This window comes from Xyrauchen texanus, chromosome 4 (genome assembly GCF_025860055.1).
Source record: "Xyrauchen texanus isolate HMW12.3.18 chromosome 4, RBS_HiC_50CHRs, whole genome shotgun sequence".
Classification (NCBI taxonomy): Eukaryota; Metazoa; Chordata; class Actinopteri; order Cypriniformes; family Catostomidae; genus Xyrauchen; species Xyrauchen texanus.
In genome coordinates this window covers 39,898,638-39,922,586 of record NC_068279.1, presented here as the reverse complement: position 1 = coordinate 39,922,586, position 23,949 = coordinate 39,898,638, and the positions used below count along the sequence as shown (strand labels likewise).

Sequence of the window (23,949 nt, the reverse complement as noted above, 5' to 3'; positions counted from 1 at the left end):
TTTAAAAGCAACCCAAATGAAGAAATTAAGTAATTAAACAGAAAAAAAAAAAAAAACAGCCAGCCATGGGAATGCAGGTCTCTGAAGTTGTTTTCAACATTTCAATGTCAAGTCCAGTGTCAATTTTTTTAAGAGCTTTTGCAGTTAAATCTAAAATAGAGGGCATGTGTCATGGCTGATAGAGTGTATTGCATTTTGAGTGCTTGGGTACAGTGTTGGTATCATTAATGAAAATTTAAATAAAAAGTAAATTATGCTGAAACAAAATTGACAAACTAACATTATTGGCAAAAAAACAAAAACAAATAAAAACTGCAACTAAACCTAAATACACTATGACTTCAAAACTACACTAAAATAAAATAAAGACAGCCCATAGAAATGGCTGTTTCTACACATTTAACAGTGCTACGCATTAACTGTATCCATCCTAATATACAAAAAGCAATTTAAACTGAAAGTAGAAACTGAAAAAAAAAATTTATAAAATAGAAATAACAACTAAATTCAAAATCCCAAGCTATAATAACCCTACTACGACAGCTTCTTACTAATAATATAACAACATAAAAAGGAAATAAAAAAGACTGGATTCCATGGAATTCAGATAAGGAGAAGCCTAAGGATAGCAGTTTGGCCTCATTCTGTGATACTGGATCAAAGGTTGACCTATGAGTGCAGGGTCATTGATACAGCACAGGAAAACATGACTCATTCCCCCTGGTAAAAAACAACATTCATTTATGTTCACAAAGCTCTATGGGCCACATTTTTAGAGCCTTAAAATAAACACATGAGAAAATAAAAGATTTTGACAACCCCCGTGACAAATTTTTTCCACACATTTTAGTTCCTTTCCTCAGATTACTTTGCTGTTCTGTCTGATATTGGCCTCACTTGGCATCCTGCAATAGGTGCAATGCTTTAATCATCCATACCACTCCATAAAACAGCACATTAATGGTTTTGAACAGAACTCACCAATTAAACACAATTTCAAAGTGTTAAAAGATACAGATCCCTTCCACTTTGCCAAAGCAGTCAGTTTAAATTCAAACAGGAAACCTTTTGAAAATGATTCAAGTATACCAATATCAAAACCACTAAATCCACTGTAAGTCTCTGAGTATGAAATGAGATTTATTAATGAAATAATGTAATCATAAATTATTTAACTATTAAAAAGTTGATATGGTATTGTTGTGTTCATTTACTCTATATGTAGAGAATGTATTGGACAGCACTTCAAAACAGTAACATCTAAGACAGCTGCTGAACATAAATCAACAAAGTGTCTGATCATTTTTAAAAAGAAGCATCTACAATTTCTTTGTTTTTTTTTCCTGGAGTGGTCAGTCTGCTCTCAAAAGCATCCATGGCAAGGTTTTCTTGATCATATTTAGATCATATTTTACTCTGTTCAGTATCAGCAGTGTTATTGAGTCTTACCTTCTGCCTCACGAGGGCTCCAGTGGCCGGAGGGGGAGCAGGGTCTGGGCGAGGAGGAGTTGGAGGCATATTGCAGGAGCACCCCAACTTCAGTGCATCGGTCACACACTGATCCCACTTCTCTAGGAAATCAACAGACAGCCAATGTAGCAACTTCAACACAGTAATGCCACAAAATGCTGTTTAATGTCTAGAACAATTGAGAGAGACATGTTATACCTAACCAGGTGAAAGACTGCTGTGGCGTGAAGCAGTTACAGTAATCTTAACATATTTGCTGTTTAATATGTACAAAACAGCTGTATGGAGTGGGATTTTGGACAAATGAGATTTCACTGTGGGCAGGGCTACCCAGTACGATGCCACAAAAATAGGAACCAATTGACCAACAAAATGTCCTGCCACTCGCCACGGTCCCATCTGCATCTGGTTAGGACAAAATCTATTTTACAATGAAGAGACAGTATATCAATCATTACTCATCTCTTTAACACATTGCACCCGGTTAGGACACAGCGTAAGGTAGTGGGAGAGAGAGGGAGGCATGGAATTGGGACAAAACTCATACATCTGTCTCTATGTGAGCCTCACAACTACATCATGTGCGCTGCACATGCACTCCCGCTGCGCCACAGCTTTGGCATGTATATAATCTTTAAAATACTCTGACCAGATTACAACTTGACATGGTCGACTTTGACATTTTTAGTATCTTAAAATTTTACTGGAGAAGCCAGTCATTTTTATCTTCAAATAACTTCAGGGACTTTGTTCGTGTGCTACTTGTATTTTATAAGACCAGCATGGAATTGGAACTAACAAATAAAACCTGATGGAGCTTACAAAATTTAACAGCAAATAACTGTTTGTTAATAACTAATAAATAATAACTAATGAAACAAGTCATTGAATTGTTACTGTTGTATCTTTACTCTCACTACAGCATCTATTATCATTTATTACTGTAGATATAACTGATCTAGGAACAGCTTTGGACCCTAGTTCTTTTTCACCTGTCAAAGTAATGGCCAGTAAGGGCAGGGAACCACTCCAGTGTGAAGGAGTCTTGGTCTTGCGCTGTTACTCGAGGAGGTAGAGGAACAGGAGCTGGTTTACTGCCAGGTCTCCAGGACTGGTAGATCAAATCCAGGTAACAGTGCATTCTGGCCACCTGATTGAGTGTGAAGGAATCTGTGCAGTCATCATCTATAGGGGGAACGAAAAGAAACAAGTTATAAGACTGCTCACCAGATATTCAAAGACTCAAACACACACAAAGGCTTATGTGTGAATGTGTATTATTTTATAAAATAGAGTGGCCCCAAAAAGTACAACCCCACTTAATATAAACAAATGCCATAGTATTACATAACAAAATATCAAACCAAGTGGCATATATTTGAAGGAAAGATGTATCAAGCACGTTTCAAATCTTGAGACGAATTGGTTAAATGTAATTGCATAGTGAAGTTAGTGTCATCATCATCATCATCATCATTAAAGTGTCTAACTTCATTACAGGTGCCACTTGGTTTCATAGTTTATATAATGGAATGAAATTAATATATTTTCAAGTGTGGCTTAAGAGTCAAAATACTTTTTGGGCCACTGTATGTTCACTTGTGTTTGTATCCACTTGTGTTTGTCTCAGTACGTCTCACCAGCATAGCTCATGTAATTGTTGAAGGGAGTGTTTGTGAAATGCCGTCGACCGCAGGTGTCATTGGCAGGCTCAGGGTCTCTGCAGTACTTGTACTTAGGCGTGGGATTGGTATCTGCACACAGATCTCCAGTCTCTAAGGAAGGCTCAGTCTCTAAGCAGGCATCATTACAGGACTCGACTTCTGAGATTCCCCTGAAGACATGGTACAGTCCAAGACTGTGGCCAATCTCATGGATCATGGTGTGAGTGTGGCCAAATGTGCCATAAAATGAAGGGTTCAATACGATCCCACCTCAAAAATAGACAAAACGAGAAGGCATTATAAGCATTTTAAGTGCCTTTTCTGTTATATTTTTTGGAGCTTTTATGATTGACAGGAAAATATTATGAAAGAGACTTGAGGGTACTGATGTGGTACCATGGTATCAAATGGTTATACATAGCATTTTGATATATACCATGGTGTCGAATTATTATCATATTCAGCTACCATGGTATATACATGGAAATCCAAGGTACTACATACATAAGATTATCATGGTAATATACATCACATATTATCAATACTATCATATACATTTTGATTGGTTTTAGTATTTATTTACCTAAATGTGTTAAGGCTTCTTTATCCCAGGGCCAAGTGGCCACACCAGCAAGATTTTCATCAGATGAGTTAGCAAAGAAGATATTCAAGTGTGTGGATCCATCCAAATTCAAAACCTCTTTCAGCTCCTTTACACCCATATAAGCCCTGAGAACAGAAAGAGACACATTCCACCAAAGTTTCTAAATGCATTTTCCAACTTCCTGATGAACATGTGTTTTCAACCTTATACCCTGATTCAGAATCTATACATTTATTCATTACAGAGGAGTAGAATCCTAACCAAGGGCACTAAACAGAATTATCTACAGAGAATAAAATACAGTATAAATCAATTAAACAAACAATGTTTGATATTCTAAAAACATTTCTATGTTAAGAAAATAAATACAAATACCCTCCAATTATCATTTATTTAATGCAATAAATAAATATGACTCTTATTATCAGAATGTGAAAGAAATAATTACATATTCCTTAAATTGCCAAATATTTATGGGAGTAATTGCTATACTTTTTATGAAAAAAAATTATAATAATTGTCCAGACAGGATTATCCTCATTACTGTATTGCCAAATAAAATTCAAAAATGTGTGCATTTTTTGTGCAAAATAAAATGTATCTGTTTTGTTATTTGTTTTGGGGGTGAAATATGACCCAGGCATGTTATTCATGAGTTTCACTCTTTTGTTCATTTATTAATCATTTTATTAACCAAATATCTCAGTATCATGATAGTTGGAAAAGCCCATACAAATAAAATACTCAGAGAGTATTTGTGTAAGTGAGTGTGTGTCAAGTTTGTCAAGAGAAGCAGTGTTCTGTAATTTAATGGCCCAAGTAATGCTGTCACACAGAGTTTGTATTTGGATGGAAACCTGAGCTTCGCTCTGCAGCCAGCTCTGAGGTCAGGGGTCACTGGCCCTGTCTAGTTAGGAATGTATTGTGTCATTTGGATAGTTCCAAACACGGCCCCTTTAAAATGCTTATTATTTTACCTCAAACACACTGGGCATGTTATTCTCATGCATGCCTTTCCCCTGCTGAGATAACTGTCATGCAAGTCAAACAAAGACATGCCGCTCTGGAGTGATGAGTGCTGGCTTGCTGGAGACATACATTTCCATATGTATAACAGTATGTAACCATGCATATATTCATATTTGTGCAGACATATGGTATTTAATAGAAGGCTGTAATCATGTCTTGAACATTGGGGGGGACCAAACCATTTTGGGGGTAGGGGGTCATGGGTGTTGAGGTCACAAATATAATGGTCCTCTTTGGTTCTTTAATATAGTAAAGGTGCTGAATGCAATACTTTTCTGAATAAAGGCTTGAAATTAAAAAAAAAAAAAAAAAAAAGCCCAATTTTTTTTTATTTTTGGTCTTAAAAGGTACATGTATTTTTAAAGTTCAAACAGTACAAGACATACTCTGTGTCCAATTTGCCTATTTTAGTAATTCTTTCTTTCTTTTTTGTGCTGTCTCAAAGGAAAGACAAATATAATTGTAATTTCTTTTCATCATTGATGTATCTGACTGTGTCAGCTGGCTAGCAAAAAGAAAATACACAAAATTATTTACTGCTCTCAAGTCCCCCACCCCCATCCATGTAATATTAACACAATCTTTTTTTCAAGAAACCTAATGTTGCTATTTTCACTGCTGTCAAGGTCCAAAGAGAAAAAAAAAAAAATCATTGAAATACCATAAAAGTAGTCCATACAACACTAAGCTCACAGGTTTTAGTTTTAATCTGAGGGTGATAACACTGTACTTTGTGTTATAGACCATTTTCTTAGACAATGTCAGGAGAATTTTCTAAAAAGCTCCTTCAAATGCCAGATTACCACATTAATTAAATTCCTTTACAATATACACACATTCACTCTTTGTCTCAAGCCTGTAAAATGCTCCATTAATGTTTTCACATTCAAAATTATGAATGACATTCAAATCACGTACTGTATGTGACTTTAAATTCAAAACTTTGCCAAATGGTGAATAGTTTGCACCATGGGAAATTAATGTCGGTTGGTACAACATTTAAATCATAAAACAGTGGGCAAATATTGCATGTTTAGTTAAATAATGACATCTTACATGACACAAACACTCTTAAACTGAACTGCTGACACTGACGCATGCGTGCTGTGTTGTGCTGGGATAATCCGTGAGGTTTCCGCTTAGCGTCTTGAGTCAAGCCTTCATCGATTTGATTTGATCTCAAATGACATTGATCAGCGGTGGTAGACTACTGAGCACACTAAAAATGTAACTTTTTTAAACCATTATGTTATTCCTGCAACAAATTATAGACAATTAAACAGCAGTGCATAATGAACTGCAGCAGAACAGCAACAAATATATCAATTAATACGTACATACCTAGTAAACACACACCTCCACTATTCAAAGAAAAAAAAGTAAAAAAAAAACAGCCAGGCCTCATTTCTCATCTTAAGAGCAACATCTGCTAGCCAGTTCACTATGGGGACCAATCAAACATGGTATCTGTTGTCATACTGCTAAACCCAGGGTTAGCCAAGACATTATGAAAATGTATGTATTACTTTGTAGTGCTTTTTGATGTATTAACCTTCTAAGGAAGACACAGGCTTAAGAGACAGGATGACTATTTCCTGTTATTTATTTTCATGTAAGCCTTACACCATGGCACTATGTCTTGTAAAGTCATCAATCTTTGTCATAAAAGAGCAACACAGAAGGTCACATGAAAGTTCAAAAGAAGGAGAGTAAATTCATTTGTAATTTGTAAACATCCATTTGTGTGTACCAACTATATACTTGATAATATGTGTATTTTGTTTTACTGTACTGACAGTTTTTATAGTCAAAACAAGTGAAAAAAATCTACCAGTGTTGAAGAAGTAATCCAAAGTGTTTAGAATACATTACTGACCTTGAGTAATCTAATGAAATACATTACAAATTACATTTTATAGCATGTGTTCTGTAATCTGTTGTGGAATAGTAACCCTCCCAAACCTGTATATACACAAATATATACTATATACTGTATGACATGTCATGCTAATGTGCTAATGTGTAATGTGCTATATTTGTGAATATAAAGCAATTTTAAACATTTAGCTATTAATTATATTTTTTCATGCAAATGTTTAATTGAACTTGCATTAATTAAGTGAATTCATGGAATATTTTCTACATTTGTCACACTGCAGAACCATTTAGCCTACTGAAGGCAAAAAGGTGATTACAATAAAGGGTGACCAGTCACATCTCCAAAAAAATACACTTAACAAATATATTTTAACCAGAAAAAAAAATGGGTTGTACAATGTCAGAGATGCTTCTTTTGATAGCTGTATAGACTTCGTACACGATTGAAAATATTATTTTTGCCCTGATATCAAAGGTTTTACTAGAAAAAAAGAAATGATGTTCCAACATGAATTTTCTTGATAAGAAATATGATCATGTCTGGTAACATGTGCATGTAAAATGGCTAGAAATAACATTTGAGCTTAGCGTGAAGCTGACAATTTACACAAGATTTATTTAGATTTCTTCTGCTCCAAACTTACTTCAAACTTACTTCTCTGTCTGCTCATATGAATGTAACACATCATAAGAAAGTGTTTCAACGCTGTTCAAATGCACTTTGTATCGCATCATTTATATGTTTAAATGTTTTCCATCTGAAACGACAAAATATTAAATGAAAAAATGACAATAAAATGCAAATTAATCTCTTCAGTAATCAAAGTACTTTTTGAATGTAACTGTATTGTAAATACCAATTATTTAAATTGTAACTGTAGTGGAATACAGTTACTTATATTTTGTATTTTAAATATGAAATCCCGTTACATGTATTCCGAGTGTGTGTGATCACATGTTGCCACACCCAAGCAGAGATGCTGTCAGCTTTCTGAAGATCAGTTTTCTCAGTGGAAAAATAACATCCAAGCGGGGGTATTTCTCCCTATTTTGCAGTAGCTGATGCGCAAGAGACGTTCACTTTAGAAACCGCAATGTCCTCCGACATTTTAAACAGCACCCATTGTGTTATTAATCAGTCTCACAGCTGTGATGAGCCGTAATGCTGAAGCTGTTCATTAAAAGCCGTTTAAAGCTCTTTCCTAGCTTTAGTGTTGTATATACTGATATATATATATATATATATATATATATATATATATATATATATATATATATATATACAATGATCAGCCCAACATTAAAACCACTGACAGGTGAAGTGAATAACATTTATTATGTCAAGGGTTGGGATATATTAGGCAGCAAGTGAACAGTTGTGATGGCTAGAAGACTGGGTCAGAGCATCTCCAAAATGGCAGGTCTTGTGGGGTGTTCGTGGAATGCAGTGGTTAGTACCTATCAAAAGTGGTCCAAGGAAGGTGAGCTGGTGACAGGGTCATAGGCGCCCAAGGCTCATTGAAGGCTAGCCTGTCTGATCTGATCTCACAGAAGAGCTACTTTAGCACAAATTGCTGAAAAACTTAATGGCTATGATAGAAATGTGTCAGAACACAGTGCTTCGAAGTTTGCTGCGTATGGGGCTGTGTAGCCGCAGACCGGTCAGAGTGCCCCTGCTGACCCTTGTCCACCACCGAAAGCTCCTACAATGGGCACTTCAGCGTCAGAACTGGACCATGGAGCAATGGAAGAAGGTGGCCTGGTCTGATGAATCATGTTTTATTTTAGATCATGTGGACAGCCAGGTGTGTGTGCGTTATTTACCGGGGGAAGAGATGGCAGCAGGATGCACCATGGGAAGAATGCAGGCGGGCGGAGGCAGTTTTATGCTCTGGGCAATGTTCTGCTGGGAAACGTAGGGTCCTGGCATTCTTGTGAATGTTACTTTGACACGTACCACTTACCTAAAGATTGTTGCAGACCATGTACATCATAATATCATAACATCAGCCACAACATTAAAACCACCTGCCTAATATCATTTAGGTCCCCCTCATGCTGCCAAAACAGCTCTGACCTGTCGAGGCATGGACTCCACAAGACCTCTGAAGGTGTCCTGTGGTACCTGGCACCAGTATGTTAGCAGTAGATCCTTTAAGTCCTGTAAGTTGTGAGGTGGGACTCCATGGATCGAACTTGTTGGTCCAGCACATCACATAGATGCTCAATCGGATTGAGATCTGGGGAATTTGGATGCCAAGTCAACACCTTGAACTCTTTGTCATGTTCCTCAAACCATTCCTGAACAATGTTTTACGCATTATCCTGCTGAAAGAGGCCACTGCCATCAGGGAATACCACTGCCATATATACAGCATATCGTACCAGGTACGAAATGCTCATTACGTTTTCTTTTTTGGGGGGAAATAGAATTAAATTAACATCCAACAACATTCCTTTATTGACAGAAATTTCAGAAAGAAATTACTTTGTTGCCCACATATGATCAGATATGGCAGCAGGGGTGTGTGGGATGAGGGTTGATGTTCGCTAGGCAGAAAATTGCTGATTAGTTGTGGTTGTGACTTTACAAGCAGCACAGCTGTCAACGAGCAGGACCACAGAATGGAAACATCATGTGTGGTATTGTGGATCTTAACTGGTTTTGTTTCAGGACCCAGATTAGACACTGGTCATCAAGTGGCAACCCAACTCTGTGCTAAAATTCTTAATCGTTCAAAAGTATTCAAAAATGCACTTAAAATCAATCACTGAACTGTATTTATACCACAATGAACAGCATATACTGACCATACTTTTGGCATCCAACAATTCACAAGATGAGGGAGTGTCAAGCAATCTGTCAGTGTTCGTATCTGCCTAATGTAGCAAGTTTAGATGAATTTGTGCAACTTACCAAAATGTTTGATTGAACACACACTCTTTGATATCAACAAAAAAAGATGTGGGAAGCATTTTCTCATCCTTTAAAGGGGTCATGACATGAGAAACCAAATTTGCCTTGATCTTTTGGTATATAAGAGGTCTTTGTATCATTAAAACGTCCTGCAAGTTTAATATTTTAAGACGTCCTCCCCATTCTAGACGAATCATTTATTTAATCAAGCTCAAACTACAGCTCGTTCTGGATTCATGGTTAGAAGTGACGTGTCGGTTAGAAGTGACGTAACAGCGTTTGCATATGACCGCCTCCAGCACAAGATAACTACGCTTTAAGCGCAAGATTACGCTCATTTCAGTATCGCCGTGCGCCTCACAAGTGTTCAGTCGATGGACAGCGAGCTCTGACAGAGACTACTTGTGCACAGGAAAATTACGATGCCACACAGATGTGCTGTTCCTGGCTGTGGTCAAACAAAACCTCTGAATAAGCTGCCGAAAGATCCAGACGTCAGGGAAAAATGGATGCAGTTTATTTTTTGCGGACGACCCAGTCACGGCAGTGTTAACTTAAGCGTTTGTTCTGTACATTTTAAGGATGACTGTTTTGAGAACAAATCTCAATATGATGCTGGCTTTGCCAGAAAACTGTTGCTCAAAGATAAGTCCGTGCCGACTATTCTGGGAACAACGACGACGCAAACTGTAAGTAATCTATTTTAAACTTTAAACTACTTTTTAAAGCGCAATTTCATTCATTATGAATAATCACAGTGTTTTTACTTAGTTTACTTGCATATTGTTCTGGCTGGGGGCGTCAATAATTGATACATAGGCACTGACGTTAGCCAATCATAACAGTGGGCGTTAACACTGAAGTCTTAAATGGAAAACGCCCCCAAAACAGACTGTTTGAATCAGAGGATGAGAAACAGGGTGGGAAAAGGTCATAAATCACTAGATTTTAAAAGTTTTTCTTAAAAAAAATATATTAATACTATAATTGCACCTAAGGGAACATAATAATACAATAAAAAAAACCATGTCATGACCCCTTTAAAAGGAATAGTTCACCCAAAAATGAAATTCTCACATCATTTGAAGGTGAGCCTCATGCCATCCCAGGTGTGTATGACTTACTTTCTTCTGCAGAACAAAAACTAAGATGTTTAGAAGAATATCTCAGCTCTGTAGGTCCATGCAATGCAAGCGAATGGTGAACACTTTGAAGCTCCAAGAAGCACATAATGGCAGCATAAATGTAATCAAACGGACTCCAGTGGTTTAATCCATGTCTTAATGTGCTTTTTCAGAGTGTTAATGTTTTTACCATTCACTTGCATTGTATGGACCTAAAGAGCTGAGATATTTTTCTAAACATCTTTATTTGTTTTCTGCAGTAGAAAGAAAATCATACATCTGGGATTGCATGAGGGTGAGTAAATGATGAGAGAATTTTCATTTTTGGGTGAACTATCCCTTTAAATGTTAATTCCACACTTATTAAGAAAACATCTCAGAAGGTAAACATTTTTGAAAGCCTGAACAATTTACAGACTGATCAGAATGGATATACATACAAGGAATTTTAATTTGGCTTTTTATGGGTAAAGAAACATTCACTGCAGTTCTGTCTTATGAGAACCTTGGCATGCATCTATTGTGCAGATCACTGGTTTATCTTGACTCTTAAACACAAAGAAAGAAAGAAAGAAAGAAAGAAAGAAAGAAAGAAAGAAAGAAAGAAAGAAAGAAAGAAAAAGAAATACATATTTCCAAACTGAGATTTGAGAGCATTTAGAGATGTGAAATAACAAACAATGACACCATCTTTTTGTGGAAAAAACGAAACTGTTAGGAATTATCAAAAGGTGGCAGAGGTTAGCTTGTGAAACTTTGGAAGCCAGCTCAAGGGACAAACCTACAGAGAGGAGATGATATAAGGTTTCCCTCCTAATAATTTCAGGAATTTCATTATTTCCTATGAAAATATTTGGCTGGCTTTTTGGCTGTATTGAAGGTGATGAGGGGGTCAGGGACTAGTCAGCTAGTGCAAGTGCAAAAATAGTTGTTTTTTAAAAAGCAGACCTTTGCTTTAATAAAAGTTCCACTACTGTAGGTCAAAGCCACCAAATCTGAGTTCAGTTAAGTTTAATCCACTGACTCAATTGCAAAAACACAACACAAATCAGATGTGGACGTAGGCCTACTACAAAAACAGCAGGCCAAAGTATGCATATGTCTGGCCAAAGTATGCAGGCATCAGTGGACATGTGTTTTGGAACTGCTGAGTTGGAAAGTGGTTGACACTGCAAAACAACCTTTAAAGCCACAAAATGAATCACTAAACTCAAATTTAGCAGTGATGAACATCACCATTGTAAACAACTCAATGTACCTGTGCCAGTGTCAGTTTGAAGTCTGCAAATAGCTGACTGAAGGCTCTAGTGCCAATTTCACATTTGTTTTCGTAGATATATGTACATTTGGATAGATACTAAAATGTACAATATCAACATATTTACAGCAATCTAAAACATAAGAACTTTACCTTATGCACAACTTTAGTGACGTAAAATCGTTATGAATCCTCTGACGACTTCTGACGTAAGATCTCAAATTTTATTTCAATATTCAATGTGAGTTGTACACATGTAAAATGATTTATGTGATGTGTTGTTACTGTACGTTTCGGGGTCTATGCAAATGTACAAAAGTGTACCTGTGATAGAACCACACTTTACTTAAGAATACCTAATAAGATCACATTGTCTTAAAAGTGAGAAGTCCATTCACATCTACTTGACATATACAGTATAGCCCCGAGTAATAGGAGGGATGAGGGTCCATTAAATTATAATTTAAAAAAACAACCTAGACACAAATTGCAGACATCACTGCTGATCAGTTCCGCCTAGCCGCACTCAGAGTGCTCCAATGTGGTATGTTGATGCATTTATATTTAATGCCTATTAAATGCGTGATTATGGCTTCATCCATTTACACCCATGTATTATTCATCTGAATCAGTAAAGGCGGCCTTACATCCAGATGTACTGAGTGTGGCTTTGCGTGGAGATGCTCTGGGCGGGATGGCATAGCAGTGTTCACCAGTTGGCTGAGAGGGCTATAATTTTCTCAGCCTTTCACAGATCTTTTCATCAGCTTCAAGTACATAAGCGGAGTGATCAATCATCTACACAATTAGCATCATGCACAAGCAGGCATGAGGTTCGCATACTCATGGGGTAATTTGTAGCTGACCTCTACAGAAATAATATAATTCACAGACAGTAGCCATAAAAAAAGAGCTTGAAGGGTAGAGGATACATTTATTGCGAGGTCTTAAAAGGATGGAGATGTTCAAAAATTTGATTTATAAACATATAAGGCTAAGTGAATAAAATAATTTTGGAATATTGGAAATATTGTGTGAAAATAATACAACTGAAAGGGCCAGTTCGCCCATGAGTGTGAGTAAATGATGACAGAATTTTCCTTTATGGGTGAACTAGCCCTTTCACAGTTGTATTCTTTTCACACAATATTTCCAATATATTTGAATCACTTTCACTGTAAGTCTTTCAGCAGAATGAGTACAATGCATTAGAATAAATATGGATGCACCAATGTGCTTGTCTGCAGGAATCACCTACTCAATGTGTTGCCTACAACATTCATTTCTGAACAGTGTATTCCAACAGTAAATCCTCCATTACTTCCTGCTTCTGTTATATGTCATGCTACATTCAGCACTCTCATTCTCTGAAAAAGGACTAATAACATGAACATTTAAGGACAAGCAACCAGATCAGCATGTAGATCTACTCCAGAATGAATGGCATATACAGTTATATATCTTTAAGGGGCTTTTCAAAAAAACATTTTTTAACCATTTATATATCAATTATGTAACAGATTAAATAAATTCTGAATTGAAGTTAAGGCTATAGGGATGTTGCATTTATGTGTGTGTAATAAATTCTGTCCTTCGGGACTTGCCGTGGGCAAGAGAGGATTGAGCATGCGCTTGAGGTTACTGTTGGTCCCTGCAGGATATGTGGTTGAGATGTGGAATAATTAAAAGTGTTCATGGAACTTCTGAGTCTCATTTTCATTATTTTATTATTCAAAAGTGTTTAGGCGAACCCGATCCAGAAGCTCGGTTACTATAATTTCATGGTTAAATCAATGTATTCAGAAGATATCTGATTGGGATTGGGTGAGAACAGACCAAAATATAACTTGCTATTGCAGTCTCTGGGCAAGATCATAATTTCTCGCTCGATTAAACTTCCTAGCGCTTGACGCATGCACCGAGTGCTAGATGGTGCTAGAAAGTGTGATCAAGCTTGAAATAATGATGGCCAAGGAGACTGCTGATGTCAAGATTTATTGTGAAAAATGAGTTATACTGTATTTTGGTCTGTTCTAAGCCAATATAGATTGGATTGCTTCAAAAATCATAGATTCAACAACTGGAGATTTATGGATTACCTTAATGCAGATTTTTGGTAATTTCTGGACCTTGAACATTTGGGCACCATTCACTTGTATTTTGTGGACAATCAAAACATCATATCAACATTAAAATATAAAACGTCATGTTCCGCAAAAGAAAGAAAGTCATATTAGGCGACATACAATAATGGTGAGAAAATTATTAATTATTATGTTTGGGTGAACTATTCCTTTAATGTATTCACTTTTCATGGCGGCGGATGACAAATCGCAGTTGCCTCCGCGTCTGAGACTGTCAAGCCACGCATCTTATCATGTGGCTTGTTGAGCATGTTATTGCGGAGACCTAGCTCATGTTGAGGTTTCACGCTATTCTCCGTGGCATCCACAACTCACCTCGTAGCTCACCGAGAGCAAGCACCACATTATAGCGACCACGAGGAGGTTACCCCATGTGAATCTAGCCCCGTAGCAACCGGGCCAATTTGGTTACTTAGGAGACCTGGCTGGAGTCACTCAGCATGCCCTGGATTCAAACTCATGACTCCAAGGGTGGTTGTCAGTGTCTTTACTCGCTGAGCTACCCAGACCCCTCTACTGTAAGTTTTAAACATTCCTTGTGGACTGTAAAGGAACTTTTTAGTCCTGAAACTTACAGTATGTTTTCATAGAACCAAAACAACACTTTAAAAATATCAAGGAAATATCTCAAATTCCCTTTAATAAGTAAAAACTGACACATTCATAAGGGGATTAGACAATCAGTATCTACAGTCTATTGACTGTTTATGTCCTTCCTCTCTGCCAAGGCTCCACTGTAAAACAAAGGCTACAAAACTAAAAGGGTTTCGATCTGTTGTCTATTGTCAACCTTGACTTGTACCAGTCTCTGTACCAGTATTATTATTCATCAAACAAGTTACAGATCCTCAAACATCACTGACCAATGTCTATTCAGGAACCCATTAGTGAAAGGTGCCCTATATGTTGTTTGACCCATAACTCTACCCCTAATCCTAACCTACCAAGCCTTTAAAAGTTGGACAGCCTGTCCACAATAAACAGGGCACCTTTCTCCAATATGCACATCCATTAGTTGTCTGTGTATTATCACATAGCTGTTCAATATTAATCTCTCATATTGTTTCAGATTGCAAATAGATAGATGAAACAATAGATTGGCTGAAACTCTGAAAACGGTTCCCTTCTCTTGAACAAGGTAGTGTGTGTGTGTGTGTGTGTGTGTGTGTGTGTGTGTGTGTGTGTGTGTGTGTGTGTGAGTGTTTGTTTGTTTACGAGGACATTTATTTAGGTTACAAACTGGTAATTATAAGTATTTTGCTATAAATTTGGTTTATGAGGAAATTTCTTTTGTCCTCATAATTCAAATCGCTTAAAACACATATTAAACTATGTTTTTTGAAAATGTAAAAGTGCAGAAAGTTTTTTGTGAGGATTAGGTTTAGGTTTAGGGGATAGAATATATAGAGGGACTATTGTGAGCATCCTGAGCAGCTGCATCACTGCCTGGTTTGGGACTTGCACCGCAAAACCCTGCAGAGGATAGTGAGGACAGCTGAGAAGATCATCGGGGTCTCTCTTCCCTCCATCAAAGACATTTACAAAAAACACTGCATCTGCAAAGCAACCAGCATTGTGGACGACCCCACACACCCCTCACACAAACTCTTCACCCTCCTGCCGTCTGGCAAGAGTTACCGAAGCATTCAGGCTTCTTCTCCCAAAGCCAACAGACTCCTCAATACTCAGAGACTTTTTGCACACGTTTGCACGTGCACTGTCTATAGGTGTTATTTAGTCTGTGTAGTCTCATGTGGTTCTGTGTTTGTCCTATGTTGTTTTATGTAGCACCATGGTCCTGGAGGAACGTTGTCTCGTTTCACTCTGTACTGTACTAACTGTATATGGTTGAACAACAATAAAAAACACTTGACACTTGACTGTACTTGAATCTATAGTTCATGCTGTATAAAAATCATTATGTCTATGGAGAGTTTTCATAAGGACAGCTGTGTGTGCGTGTGTGTGTGTGTGTGTGTGTGTGTGTGTGTGTGTGTGTGTGTGTGTGTGTGTGTGTGTGTGTGTGAGAACAGCACAGCGCTGAAACTTATCTCCACTCTTAGACAAACAAACATAGATAAAGTTACTATTTACAAACACATTCTCAGTGACAGCTATTCCAGGTTCTATTGGAACCCCAGGAAAGATCTTGAATCACTGTCAATGGGCACTTAGCTAAAATTGAGCTAAAAATGCCTAAAAAAAGTGTTGTTTGTGGGGTTAAGCACCCTGTGTCAAAAAAGATTGTTTAAGATTTGGGCTTATTTCGATTTTCATCAGGATCTGTGAATCAGGACCCAGTCCCAGTCGCCCCACTGCTAGTTTTGGTAGATTTTAACTTTTGTATAATATACTACTTCTAAAATATGTATTTGAATTTACAGTGTTTTGAATGCAGTAAGTAATGTTTTCAAGCAAAACCAGCAGTTCCCCTTCTGTCGCTCTCTCCACGTTGTGTCGGAGAAGCGACACTAGGGGTCTCTCTTGAGCGCCGATATCCACCTCTGATCTATGAAAAAAGGCCAATGAGAGTTGGCAGCCGGTATTTGCATGTCCCGCCCCCGGACATACAGGTATTTAAGCGGCGCAAATACGGGAGTTCATTCAGAAAATTTCTTCGGAGCCGATGGTCTGTCTGCAGTTTGCTGCGAGTTTACACACCACTATAAACGTTCCTGTTTCCTCTGACGATCTGCATGCTGTTGGATCTTGACGGCGCACAACAGCGGCTTTCTCCTTCACATTGCACGGCGTGCATTGTTGCCCCTGAGCGCTTCGACAGCGCAGACATACACACACATTGTGTATTTAAAAGAGCAAATTTCTATTAAAAGAGTAATTTCTCTAAAAGAGCAAAACACAGCGGCGTTGAACGTCCGTTTCAGGACGCGTCTTTTTCAAGATGCCCTTCCGCCCTTGTGTTGTTCCTGGATGCGGTAGAAGCCTCTCCGCTTCAGACGGCCACAGGCGCTGTCTCGTGTGTTTGGGCCGCGATCACACCGAGGCGGCGTTTGTGGATGGTTCATGTTCTCACTGCGAGAACATGACCATGACCACGTTGCGGTCGCGGCTTGCTTTCAACAGAAAGCAAGCCACCCCAGCTGCACCCCGCATTGCTACTTCTTCCCACGGGATTGAGGACGATGCGGTTGGCGCTGGAGGCGATTTCGGGGCGGCAGCGGGTGCAGTTTCGCCGGGTAGCCCCCCGCGAACCTCCCGTTCCCTGACACGCTCGCTGGTCCCCGTCCATGCTCGCGGCGATAGCGGCTCGCCTCACGGCCTGGCTGTCTATCCTCCCGAGCCCGAAGCAGATCAGCTCGCCGCTGCATCGGAGAGTGTGATGTCTGATGCTGAGGACTCCCCTGGACTGCCGCCTTCGGGCCAGCATGCCCAGGCTGAGGCCGACACTCAGATGTCAGACATGCTTTCCCGGGCCGCCGTGAGCGTGGGGTTGGATTGGAACCCTCCATCCTCCCCACAGCCTTCACGGTTGGATGACTGGTTCCTGGGGGCAGCGCGCCGTTTGCGGCCTCGCATCTCCCGGTCCCGTTTTCCCGGAGGTGCATGACGAGCTGGCGTCTACGTGGAGAGCCCCGCTCTCCGCCCGTCTAGGTGCCACCCGCTCCACTCTCACCACCCTCGACGGCGAGAGCGCCACGGATACGGGCGATTCCCCAGGTCGATAGGGCAGTTGCGTACCATCTATGCCCCGGTAGCCCTACCTCCTGGCGTGGCTGCCCGTACTCCCATCCAAGCCCTGTAGGACAACATCCTCGCTCAACGCGAAGGCCTACAGTGCGGCTGGACGCGCTGCCTCCGCCCTGCATGCGATGGCCCTCCTGCAAGTCCACCAGGCCAAAGCACTCAGAAACATGCACGGGGGTGGACCTGATCCCGATGTGCTGCAGGAACTGCGCTCAGCGACCGACCTCGCCCTGAGAGCGACGAAGGCCACAGCGCAGGCACTCGGACAGGCGATGGCCACCCTAGTGGTCCAGGAACGTCATCTCTGGCTCAATCTGGTCGAGATGCGTGAGGCCGACAAGAACCGCTTCCTGGACGCACCTGTCTCTCAGATTGGCCTTTTCGGCGACACCGTCGAGGACTTCGCCCAACAGTTCTCCGCGGTGAAAAAGCAGACGGAGGCCATCTCTCACATCATGCCCCGCCGCACACCTGCCGCTACGGGCCCTGCCCCGTCTGCTCGCCGAGGGCGTCCCCTTGCGGCGAAGAAACCAGCTCCTGCTCTGCCTCAACCCGGGCCCAGCTCTCAGCCCCAGTGTCGAGCACCCCGCAGGCGGCGCACACCCCCTGTCTCACGAACCCCCTCTAGGACCCGGAAGGCTCCCAAGCGTTCCTGAGACAGCCGACCCAGAGCCGAAGACGTTAGCTCCGGAGGTGGTAAGACCGCTCCGTCCCCCGGTGGAGGGCCGGGAGGAGAATCCTTTGTTTTTTCATTTGCCACACCCCTGACGGGGCTGTGGTACCCACATTCTCAATAAAAGAGCTATTTCCTTTGCCTCTGGGTCACCTGGCCCGCAAATGCCGTTCTCACGGCAATCTGCTTTCAGATTACGACAGTCCCAGTACACCGGACGCGGCGATCCCGCCTTCCGCCTGCCCACGACTGTCCCCCGGCCGGCCGGTTCAGACGAGTCCAGAGGACGCCAGCATCAGACCTCCTCCTCAGTCACGAACCTGCCCCCTGCCGGGTGCACGAAGCAAGGTAAGTGCTTTGAGTCTATTCTCAGCACCTCAGCCTCAGGCCGCAATGAAGCCGCCTGATGCTGCACTACCTGTTCCGCCCCGCTGCGAGGCCCCGCCGGGTACCTCCAAAATACTCGTCCCTTTGGTGCCCCTAGCGCAGAGCTGGGAAGCGTGGCTTTCGCTTCCCAATGCATCACGCTGGCAGCACCGGACCATTCAACTCGGTTACGCAATTCAGTTTGCCTGGCTCCCACCCCCCCTTCAGGGGCGTCCGCTTTTCCGCAGTACATGGCTAGCATACCAGTTCCCTGCGCACGGAAATTGCGACCCTCTTAGCCAAGGGCGCGGTCGAGCCCGTCCCTCCAACCGAAATGAGGAAGGGTTTCTACAGCCCTTACTTCATTGTACCCAAGAAAGGCGGCGGCTTACGACCAATCCTGGACCTGCAAGTTTTCAATCGGGCCTTGTTAAAACTCCCGTTCAAAATGCTCACGCAGAGAAATATTCTGGCTGGTGTTCAGCATCTAGATTGGTTTGCAGCGGTAGACCTGAAGGACGCGTACTTCCACGTCTCGATTCTGCCACGACACTGACCCTTCTTACGGTTCGTGTTCGACGGCCAGGCGTTTCAGTACAAAGTCCTCCCCTTCGGCCTGTCTCTGTCCCCTCGCATCTTCACGAAGGTCGCAGAGGCGGCCCTTGCCCCGCTACGAGTAGCCGGCATCCGCATTCTCAACTACCTCGATGACTGGCTCATCCTAGCGCAGTCTCGAGAGTTACTATGCACACACAGAGACCAGGTGACCCCCGCCTGCCTCAAAACACTGTGACCCTGGACAGACCTCTGCTTTTTACGGGCAGGAGTGCTCCTGCAGCAGGTGTCCCGACGCGTTCTGGTCACAACCGACCCCTCCCGGGATCCTTGTGGGGTGCCGTGTGCAGCGGGCACACAGCAGCGGGCCGTTGGAAAAGGGCCCCGCTGCGTTGGCACATCAATGGCCTGGAGTTACTGACCGTCCTTCTTGCTCTCAGGAAGTTCCTCCCTTTAGTTCGGGACAAACATGTCCTCCTGAGATCGGACAGCACCACGGTGCTGGCGTACATAAATCGCCAAGGCGGCGTACACTCCCGCCACATGTCAAAACTCGCCCGCCGTCTCCTCCTATGGAGCCAGCAGCGACTCATGTTGTGCCACTCACATCCCCGGCAAGCTCAACATCGTAGCGGACGCGCTATCACAACAACGCCTGCCCAGCGGGCAGTGGAGGCTTCACCCCCAGTCGGTCCAGCTGATTTGGGAATGGTTTGGCAAGGCCCAGGTAGACCTGTTTGCCTCCCAGGAAACCTCCCACTGTCCGCTCTGGTACGCCCTAACAGAGGTTCCTCTCGGGACAGACGCGCTGGCACACAGCTGGCCCTCGGGGCTGTGCAAGTACGCATTTCCCCCAGTGAGCCTTCTTGCACCGGTGCTGTGCAAGGTCAGGGAGGACGAGGAGCAAGTCACATTAGTGGCCCCCTACTGGCCCACTCGGACTTGGTTCTCGGAACTCAGACTTCTCGCGACAGCTCCTCCCTGGCGAATTCCCCTGAGAAAGGACCTCCTCTCTCAGGGACGGGGCACGCTCTGGCACCCGCGCCCAGACCTCTGGAACCTCCATGTCTGGTCCCTGGACGGGATGCAGAAGAGCTAGCCGGCTTACCGGCGACCGTTGTGAATACAATCAACCAAGCCAGAGCCCCCTCTACCAGGCACCTTTACGCCCTAAAGTGGCGCTTGTTCGCAGATTGGTGTTCTTCCTGAACTGAAGACCCACAGAGATCCGCGATCAAGTCAGTGCTCCTGTTCCTACAGGAGAGGCTGGACAGGAGGCTGTCCCCGTCCACCCTCAAGATGTATGTTGCCGCCATTGCCGCCCACCACGATCCTGTAGACGGCAAGTCTTTGGGTAAGCACGACCTGATCCTCAGGTTCCTGAGAGGCGCCTGGAGGTTGAATCCCTCCCGGCCAGGCCTAGTTCCCTCCTGGGATCTCTCGGTAGTCTTGGCAGGACTCCAGAGACCTCCCTTCGAGCCGCTTGAATCAATAGGACTCAGGGCCCTCTCTCTTAAGACGGCCCTGCTGATCGCGCTTGCCTCTATCAAGAGGGTCGGGGACCTGCAAGCGTTCTCTGTCAGCGACACTTGCCTGGAGTTCGGTCCGGCGGATACGTCTGTGATCCTAAGACCACGACCGGGCTATGTGCCCAAGGTTCCTACCACACCCTTCCGAGATCAGGTAGTGAACCTGCAAGCGCTGCCCTGGGAGGAGGCAGACCCAGCCCTTTCGTTGCTATGTCCATTGCGCGCCCTGTGCATTTACCTGGACCGCACACAGAGCCCCACTCCGAGTCAGGACCCTGGTCGATTCCTCCCCAGCCCTCCGGGTCCACGGTTCAGCGGAGGAACTCGCCGACCCAGGCCACTGCGGGTACCCTGATGGCTACCCTGTACTGGTATAGGTGCTCCACAGGTAAGGCCTCCTGCTCGGACTGCGCCTGTGTGTAAATTCCACAGTTCTGTCCCCTTACGAGCGGACCCCCATGTCTCCCTTAGGCAGTTACAGCTGCCCCGGTCGCTGTGCTGTAGCAACTCCCCCCTTTCGAGGCTGGATCTACCACCACACCATACTTTCCACACGAGCCCTAAGACGGCCGTGTGACGTGTCTACCACTTTTCCTCCCCAAGAAAAAGGGCAGGTGTGGTCTCCGCGAGGGTCTGGGTAAGACCCCTTCCCTATATGCGTGTAAGGGCCCGGCCGTGATTGCTCTATGTGAGAAACATAGAGAGAAAAGAGGCCCAGCCAGGCTGGCCCGTTCCCATGTTGGCAAACATCACCTTGTTCCCCTCCCAGGGTAACTAGAAGGATTCCGATGTTCTTATGGGGCATTGGGGAAGGGTACGTGCAGCCAGGTACAGACGATGCGCGGCACTGTATGAAATCCCTGCCCGCCTCTGTATCGGCTGTTCACGTACACGGTTCAGCGCATGGCAAGATTGGAATGGGTCCCCTAGTGTCGCTTCTCCGACACAACGTGGAGAGAGCGACAGAAGGGGAACATCTGGTTACGTATGTAACCTCCGTTCCCCGAGGGAGGGAACGACACGTTGTGTCTTTCCTCCGCCATGTCGCTGAACCGAGCCACTGTTGTGGCCGGACCATTTCCGCTCCTCAGAAAAATCCTGAATGAACTCCCGTATTTGCGCCGCTTAAATACCCGTATGTCCGGGGCGGACATGCAAATACCGGCTGCCAACTCTCATTGGCCTTTTTTCATAGATCAGAGGTGGATATCGGCGCTCAAGAGAGACCCCTAGTGTCGCTTCTCCGACACAACGTGTCGTTCCCTCCCACGGGGAACGGAGGTTACATACGTAACCAGACGTTTTTATGTTTTAATATTACATTATTAAAATATTATGATTTACTGTATGTGTGGACCACTAAGTTAAGCATTAAAGATGCCTACTGAATGTTTTTGTGATTGTTTAAGAAAGCATATGTGTATTAGTCAAAATCCCACTCATTTATAAAAAAAATCAGAGGTGGGCCACAACCTAAAACATGGGTCGGAGATTTGTTCTGATAGAGTTGTTGATTGTGAATAATTAGCAGGAAATAAATAGATCGAAAAATAAATAGGCTTAACAACTTATAAAATGGAGGAGAAAAAACCTCTCATATCTTTTGTTGTTTATGTCAAAGACTGGTGCATCAAATCAAACTCAACAGTACAGTATTTTAGCCAAAATATGTCACTTAATAATAATGGCTAATACTAAAACCATATTTAAAAAGAAATGATGTATTATTACTAATAATAAGGTTTGTTTGAAATTGCAGATTTCAAAGTAGACTGCCACAAATGCATGAGTCTAAGGCAAAAACAAATTCACCACAGCATTTGATTCCATTGTTCTGTTCTTGCACAACCCTTTGTTCATGCATACTTGTACAATCAAAAAGGAATGTCAAATCACTTCGTTATGTGGCCCTCGGCAAAACTCTCCAGACATACCATAATCAAATCAAAACAAGCAACCAGTTGGAGTGCTCTTCTTTCTCTGGTTGACCACATACGCTCTTGTCTAATCTCAAACATGAACACACACACACATCAACAGGACAAACTGTAATTACGGCAACAAAAAACACAAATTACAATGTCACTGGAACCACAGAAGAACAGGAAGCAATAATATTATGTAATTTGTGAACAGTGCCACACTGCAAGGAGGTTACGAACCTGAAAACATATCAGATAGTACCTATCAAATGTAAGTAATGCCTATTTTTTTTTATTCAGATATTTAATATGAAAGCATGCAACCATATTAAATGAATTTTTCCTGAGATTAAACTTGGATCTTGACATACTTCTCCTTTTTTAGCTGGCACAGCTCCCTGGTTGTCCTTAAATGCACTCGTTTACTCTGATTACTAAGAAAACTAAACCCTGTGCACAAAATGACCATAAGCAGTTATGCTTTGAAGCATATGCTACACATTTATGCTGAAAAAATCATGTGGATGGTTACGATTTGCAAGGAAACAGTTGCTGAGGAAGGAGAACAGTGGAAAGGAGATCTCTGGATTGTTCAATCATCCAGAGAACAAATGCAGTGCTTTTGTACCCCAACATTTTCAAATGCCCCCCACAAACTCAACATTTCTGTATGGTCTTTTTTTCCTGAGTAGCACTCCCAGAGGAGTTTAATGCTGTAAGTAATAGTGTTTGAGATTCTGTTTTAAGCTGTGATTGGCTCCGCTGCTTCTCAAGGGGGACATGCTTTCTATTCCGAGTTATTCTCTATCAAATCACTTTTATAAGCTTACAAAAAGGAGAACTATGTCTAAATTCTCCTCAGTATTCACATCTGGTCACCACGAGAGCAGTTAATTTCATCCACAGAGTAAAATGTGATTGGTTGCTCAAATTTGAATCAAGGCCAAAATAGACCACAGGGATGCATGAAACACAGAAGTACAGGCCGGAATCTCAGTAGTACAGAGGCAGTCACTACAAAGTGAGTACAAAAACATAGGGCCACATCTCATCCTTCATGTTGTTTTATTGTTTCTCGAAACTGCAGACATCCTTTACTTCAATTCATGCT

At 42.4% G+C, this 23,949-nt stretch overlaps 1 protein-coding gene across 1 annotated transcript in view; it reads right to left on the bottom strand.

The window, feature by feature from the left end:
• The window catches only part of LOC127642975 (pappalysin-1-like), a 140,574-nt gene that overhangs the window by 109,449 nt on the left and 7,176 nt on the right, over window positions 1-23,949 (bottom strand). The window contains exons 3-6 of the mRNA XM_052125462.1: window positions 3,718-3,863; window positions 3,111-3,404; window positions 2,463-2,655; window positions 1,450-1,571 (exon numbers count right to left, since the gene is read on the bottom strand). Of these exons, the coding sequence (XP_051981422.1) occupies window positions 1,450-1,571; window positions 2,463-2,655; window positions 3,111-3,404; window positions 3,718-3,863 (755 nt within the window). The remainder of the gene's footprint in view (window positions 1-1,449; window positions 1,572-2,462; window positions 2,656-3,110; window positions 3,405-3,717; window positions 3,864-23,949) is intronic.